Source organism: Rhincodon typus, unplaced genomic scaffold (assembly GCF_021869965.1).
Source record: "Rhincodon typus isolate 14 unplaced genomic scaffold, sRhiTyp1.1 hic_rhity00009789, whole genome shotgun sequence".
Lineage (NCBI taxonomy): Eukaryota > Metazoa > Chordata > Chondrichthyes > Orectolobiformes > Rhincodontidae > Rhincodon > Rhincodon typus.
Genome location: NW_025975427.1, coordinates 1 through 6,604, shown reverse-complemented (window position 1 = coordinate 6,604; position 6,604 = coordinate 1). Strand labels below are relative to the sequence as shown.

General features: G+C 52.1%; 1 protein-coding gene across 1 annotated transcript in view; it reads right to left on the bottom strand.

The window, feature by feature from the left end:
• Window positions 1-6,123, bottom strand: part of LOC125482395 (sodium/potassium/calcium exchanger 3-like) — a gene marked incomplete at both ends in the record, with an annotated part of 7,123 nt that extends 1,000 nt beyond the window's left edge. Inside the window, 4 exons of the mRNA XM_048594463.1 lie at window positions 26-263; window positions 2,343-2,503; window positions 3,172-3,308; window positions 6,070-6,123. Of these exons, the coding sequence (XP_048450420.1) occupies window positions 26-263; window positions 2,343-2,503; window positions 3,172-3,308; window positions 6,070-6,123 (590 nt within the window). The remainder of the gene's footprint in view (window positions 1-25; window positions 264-2,342; window positions 2,504-3,171; window positions 3,309-6,069) is intronic.
• Window positions 6,124-6,604: the final 481 nt, after the last annotated feature.

Genomic DNA, 6,604 nt, shown 5'->3' with positions numbered 1-6,604 from the left:
CCCCCCCGACCCCGCGCCCCTGTACCTGGAATTTTGAACGGGAGGAGTGGTCCGCCACTATCTGGTTCCCCCTTCCCTTCTTCTTCCTCAGCCTCCCCTGGGATTCCTGCGCCAGCCTCCTCACTCTCCTGTGCCCCAGCTCCTTGGTTCCACTCGGCCTCAGTGTTGGCACCGGTGCCATTTTCCACCGGCTCCTTCTCGGGAATACGGATGGAAACGTGTGGGTCTGGATTGCTGGCTCGAGTCCCCATGTGCCGCTGCCTCTGGGTGGAGGGAGGGGAGAGGGGGGACAATGGCGTTGGGGTCGATATACACATTACCTTCTCCCTGCTGCCCACTGACACCATCGCACAAAGACCCATCGGCCCATCGTCTCCATACTGGCTCTCTGAATGAGCATCCTGGCTCTGTGCCATTCTCCTGCTTTTGCCCCATGACCCTGCACCTTATTTCTATCCAATTGCCCCTTGGACTCCTCCCCTCAAAGGAAGACAGTCCCAAACTCCCTTATCTGTCCTCATCAGCCACCCCCATAACCATTCTCATCAACCTCTTCTGCAATGGCTCCCCAACCATCAGCCTCAAGCACAGTTATTCATCTGTGGGGGCATCATAAATTGCAAACCCCATTGTCAATTTTTCACTAATTTAGGATGTGGCGAGACCTACATTTATTGCCCCATCCCTAATTGCCCCCTTGAAGGTGGGGGGGGAGCTGCCTTCTTGAACCGCTGCAGTCCATGTGCTGTGGGTTGACCCACAATGTCCCTTAGGGAGGGAATTCCAGGATTCTGACCCAGCGACACTGAAGGAACGGGGATATATTCCCAAGTCGGGATGGTGAGGGGCTCGGAGGGGAACGTGCAGGGGGGCGGTGTTCCCATGTACCTGCTGCCCCTTGTCCTTCTGGATGGAAGTGGGTCGTGGGTTTGGAAGGTGCTGCCTGAGGATCTTTGGTGAATTTCTGCAGGGCACCATGTAGATGGTACACACTGCTGTTACTGAGCGTCGGTGGTGGAGGGGAGTGGGATGTTTGTGGATGTGGTGCCAATCGAGTGGGGGCTGCTTTGTCCTGGATGGTGTCGAGCTTCTTGAGTGTTGTTGGAGCTGCCCCCATCCAGGGGCAAGTGGGGAGTATTCCATCGCACTCCTGACTTGTGCCTTGTAGATGGTGGGACAGGCTTTGGGGGGAGTCAGGAGGGGAGTTACTTGCTGCAGGATTCCCAGCCTCTGACCTGCTCTTGTAGCCCCTGTGTTTATGTGGTGAGTCTAGTTGAGTTTCTGGTCAGTGGTAACCCCCAGGACGTTGATAGCGGGGGGTTTCAGTGACCATTGAATGTCAAGAGGAGATAGTTAGATTCTCACAGGAGATGGTCTGTATCTGTGTGACCTGAGTGTTGCTAAAACAGATTGCTGTCCTGGTATCAGTGAGGAATGAGCTCACATCCCCCGCCAGGGGCAGAGATTGGCAGCACCAACACTTTACTGATGGAAACCAACGTATTAACCCCTTCACATAGAGTCATACAGCACAGAAACAGACCCTTCGGCCCATCCAGTCCGTGCCGACCATCATCCCAACCTAAACTAGTCCCACCTGCCTGCTCCTGGCCCATATCCCTCCAAACGTTTCCTATCCATGTACTTATCCAAATGTCTTTTAAACGCTGTAACTGTACCCACATCCACCACTTCCTCAGGAAGTTCATTCCACACACCAACCACCCTCTGTGTAAAAAAAATTACCCCTCATGTCCTTTTTAAATCTTTCTCCCCTTACCCTAAAATATGCCCCCTAGTCTTGAAATTTCCCCCACCCTAGGGCAAAGAAACCGTTTTTTCACCTTATCGATATCTCTCACAATTTTATAAACCTCTACGAGGTCGCCCCTCAACCCTCTGACCCGCCAGTGAAAAAGTCCCAGCTTATCCAGCCTCTCCTTATAACTCAAACCCTCCATTCCCAGCAACATCCTGGTAAATCTCCTCCGAACCCTCTCCAGTTTAATAATATCCTTCCTATAACTGGGTGACCAGAACTGGACACAGTGCTCCAGAAGAGGCCTCACCAACGTCCTGTACAGCCTCAACATGACGTCCCCAACTCCTGTACTCAAAGGTCCGAGCGATAAAGGTGCTAAACACCTTCTTAACCCCCTGTCTACCTGTGGCACAAACTTCAAAGAATTATGTACCTGAACCCCTAGGTCTCTCTGCTCTACAACACCACCCCAACACTTTTAATGGTATATACACGCACACATCCTTCCCCATCCAATTGGCATCACAAATGGAGCCTGGGCCTTTCCTACAGTGTGTGTGCCCCAGGCAGGAGCTGGTACCTCATTGATGAGCATGCGGCTGGCCATACTGAGACGGGTCCTGGGCCGGAAGTGACGAGTGATCATAATACGGAGGCTAGCCTCGGGGAAGCTCAGCTTGTGAGGGGACGCAGAGAAGAGCTCATCGACCATCAGCACAGAACTGTCCCTGGCTCCAGGACCTGCAGTCGGGAAAAGCAAGGGCACAACATCCAGCATTCCCACCTACAGAGTAAAGCTCCCTCTACACTGTCCCTACCCCATCAAACACTCCCAGGGACAGGGTCAGCATGGGGTTAGATGCAGAGTAAAGCTCCCTCTACACTGTCCCTACCCCATCAAATATTCCCAGGGACAGGGTCAGCATGGGATTAGATACAGAGTAAAGCTCCCGCTACACTGTCCCCCCATCAAACACTCCCAGGACAGGGACAGCACGAGGTTAGGTACAGAGTAAAGCTCCCTCTACACTGTCCCTACCCCATCAAACACTCCCAGGGGCAGGGACAGCACGGGATTAGACACAGAGTAAAGGTCCCTCTACACTGTCCCTACCCCATCAAATACTCCCAGGACAGGGTCAGCATGGGGTTAGATACAGGGTAAAGCTCCCTCTCCACTGTCCCCCCATCAAACACTCCCAGGGACAGGGACAGCACGGGGTTAGATGCAGGGTAAAGCTCCCTCTACACTGTCCCCCATCAAACATTCCCGGGGACAGGGATAGCACGGGGTTAGATACAGGGTAAAGCTCCCTCTACACTGTCCCCCATCAAACCCTCCCAGGACAGGTACAGGGCCAGTGCAGGATTGGATAAGGAGTCCTGTGATGTGTATATTTATTTCTGACCTGATCGCTGAATGACGACAGTTGCTGTATCATTCCTGTTGCTCCCTCCTTGCTGTGCTCTCGGCTGCTCCCCTCCTGAATGTCCTTGACCAGTACAGCGCAGACCCTCAAAATAACACCGAATTCTCATGTTGTATCTGAGTATCGAGAGGGACAAACTATTGATTATGTCGTCCCAGGAACCCAGGGCCTGCTCCCACCATAAATCCCTTCCCCAGAAAGACCAAAGAAATGTTGTTTATTGTGAGGGGATGTGAAGAGTGATGTGATGAGGTTATATTCCAGGTCTAGTGGGCACTGGGCAGTCTACAGCTGGAGGACTGTGCACGGTATTGGTCTCCTCACTGAACAGAGGATGTAAATGCTTTGGAAGCAGTTGCTAATGGCAGGACTCTGAACAGTGTTGATGTACAGAGGGATCTTGGGGTTCAAGTCCATAGCTCCCTGAAAGTGGCCACACAAGTAGATAGGGTGGGAAAGAGGGCGTATGGCATGTCTGCCTTTATTGGTCGGGGAATTGAGTACAAGAGTCAGGATGTCACGTTGCAGTTTTATAAGACTTTGGTTAGGCCACACTTAGAGTATTGTGTTCAGTTCTGGTCGCCACGTTACAGGAAGGATGTGGGGGCTTTGGAGAGGGTGCAGAAGGGGTTTACCAGGATGCTGCCGGGATTAGAGGGTGTGAGTCATAAGGAAAGGCTGGAAAAACTCGGGTTATTTTCTCTGGAGTGGCAGGGGCTGAGGATAGAAGTTGATAGAAGTCTATAAAATTATGGGAGGCATAGATAGTGTTGATGGTCAGAATCTTTTTCCCAGAGTTGAAATGTCTAATACGGGGGGCATACATTTAAGGTGAGGGGGGAAAGTTCAAAGGAGATGTGAGGGACAAGTTTTTTATACAGAGAATGGTAGGTGTGTGGAACATGCTGCCAGGGGATGGTCGGGGTGAAGACAATAGGGCTGTTTAAAGAACTTTTAGATAAGCACAGGAATATGCAAGGAATGGAGGGATATGGACCAAGGGGAGGCAGAAGGGATTTGTTTAATTTGGTGTCATGTTCAGCACAGCATTGTGGGCCGAAGGGCCCGCTCCTGTGCTGTACTGTTCTATGTTCTATATGGTTCAGAATTCCCATTGTTGACTCACATGGCAAAGGGACTGTATTGCAAACCAAGGATGGTTGGTGAAACTGCTGCAGTGTTTCAGAGCAAGTTCCTGACCCTCATTGTGTGCAGTGTTTACACAGCTGCTTTGTCCAAGCAGTGGGGGAGATATTTGCAGATGGTCCAGCACCAGGGAGTGCGTACAAAGTGAGATTCAGCCAGCAACAAGTAGCTGATTGGTTTGGGCAGTTGTGTCCAGTTGTGGATGACAAAGACTGTCAGCCTGACAACAGTGATCTGATCAGCTCCTGGGAAGCTGAACAGCTTGTGGGAGTGAATGATACCAGCAGAAGCCTCGGGACCTTAGACAGGGGCACGTGGTGAAAGACCTAAAACCTGAAGAGAGTCCCTCACCAATTGATGTAAGCTGTAGTTTTAACAAGTAACAAAGAGACTTTGCAGTGAATGTACCAGTCAGCCTGTGCCTCTTGTGAATAGGTGAGTGGGACTGGGAGAAGGGAGATTGAAGAACAGTGAAACCTGGCCATCAGAACCATCATCGCAGTGAACCCAGAGGTCAGGGGGCATTGAACCACTTCCCAGTTTTCACCTTCATCCATAACACCGATGTTTTTTAGCGTAAGTGTCCATGTGTGTGTATTTGTGTGTGTGTGTGTGTGTGTGTGTGTCTGTGTGTGAAAGACAGGATGTGTGTGTGTGCGTGTGTGTGTGTGAGAGAGTGTGTGTGCGTGTCTGTCTGTCTGTGTTTGTGTGTGTGTGCGTCTGTCTGTCTGTGTGTGTGTGTGTGAGAGAGAGTGTGTGTGTGTCTGTATGCACGGACATCCATGTGAGTGTGTGTTTGTGCATGCATGAGTCCATGTGTGCGCGTGTGTGTATGTGTGTGCACCTCCATGTGTATGTGTGTGTGTGTGCGCGTGTGCACCTCTGTGTATGTGTGTGTGTGTGTGTGCACGCGCGTGTGTGTGTGCGCGTGTGCACCTCCGTGTGTGTGTGTGTGCACGCGCGCGCACACGTGTGCACCTGCATATGTGTGTGTGCGCGCGCGCGCATGTGCACCCCTGTGTGTGTGTGTGCGCGCACGCGCGCGTGTGCACCTCCGTGTGTGTGTGTGTGCGCGCACATCCATGTGACTGTGTCTGTGTGTGTGTCTTTGTGTATGTGTGTGTCTGTGTGTGTGTGTGGGTCTGTGTGTGTGTGTGTCTGTGTGTGTGTGTGTCTGTGTGTGTGTGTGTGTGGGTCTGTGTGTGTGTGTGTGTGTGTGTGTGTGGGTCTGTGTGTGTGTGTGTGTCTGGTTGGGTGTGGGGGCTGGTTTTGAATGGGGTTAGAGTTTGAACCGGGAGAGTTATATCACAAAAGATAATCGTTGTTTACCTGTGGCTGGGATCTATTTATTGACAGGGTTCAGGGCAGGGCCCACCTCACTGCTTTCTGTGAACCTGGGACTAAAACAGCAGGGACACGGAGAAATCCAGTGTAACTTTGCTAAAATATTTCACTTCTCTGTTGAGCCTGGGACAAGCAGAGTTTAATTTCTCCTGTAGTGAGGTGTGACATTAAACACACAAAGCACGAAGGAATAGACCGTGATAGGGGGGTAGGCCGCGGCAGCAGGAGGATGTGGCTGGGAGGAGACTCGTGTGGAGATAGGACAGAAGCCGATGGGCCGGACGGTCTGAGGTCTGTCCTGTATCCCGATGGAGCGGCTGCAGGGACCCTGAACGGGGACAAGGAGGAGGGGAAATGTTTCAGGAAAAAAGCTCGCAGTTCACTCACTTCATCACAACGATGTAGGCCACGTACAGCAAAGACAGTGACAGAGCCTCCCACCTGCAAGCACAGGGTAAAGTAAGATCCCAGGCTGTAATCCAGCAACAAATATCTCCCTTTCCCGATGACCGCAGCTCATCATTCCCCACGGCCCCCACTCCCCTCAACCTCAGGGCATCCCGAAACTTCACACCCAATGGTGGAATCTCCTTTAGATGGGACCACCCTGCTGGATTGTGGGAAATGCAGCAGGCTACTGTCGCACAGCAAGATCCCATACTGCTGAGCATGGGAATGAACCCGATCACCTGTTGTTCTTGCCTCAGGGATAAATTTTGGCCTCAGGGCCTCAGGGAGAACTCCACTATCCTCATCTTCCAATAGGGGCCCATGGGATCTTTCACACCAACAAGCCCCCTCCCCTGCGGCACCGCCCCCCCCCACCCCCCCACAACTCCGAGGGGGAAGAAAGGGTGGCAGTTAAGGTCTAATCTGAAAGACAGCACCTATCACAGTGCGGCGCTCCCTCAGCACTGACCCT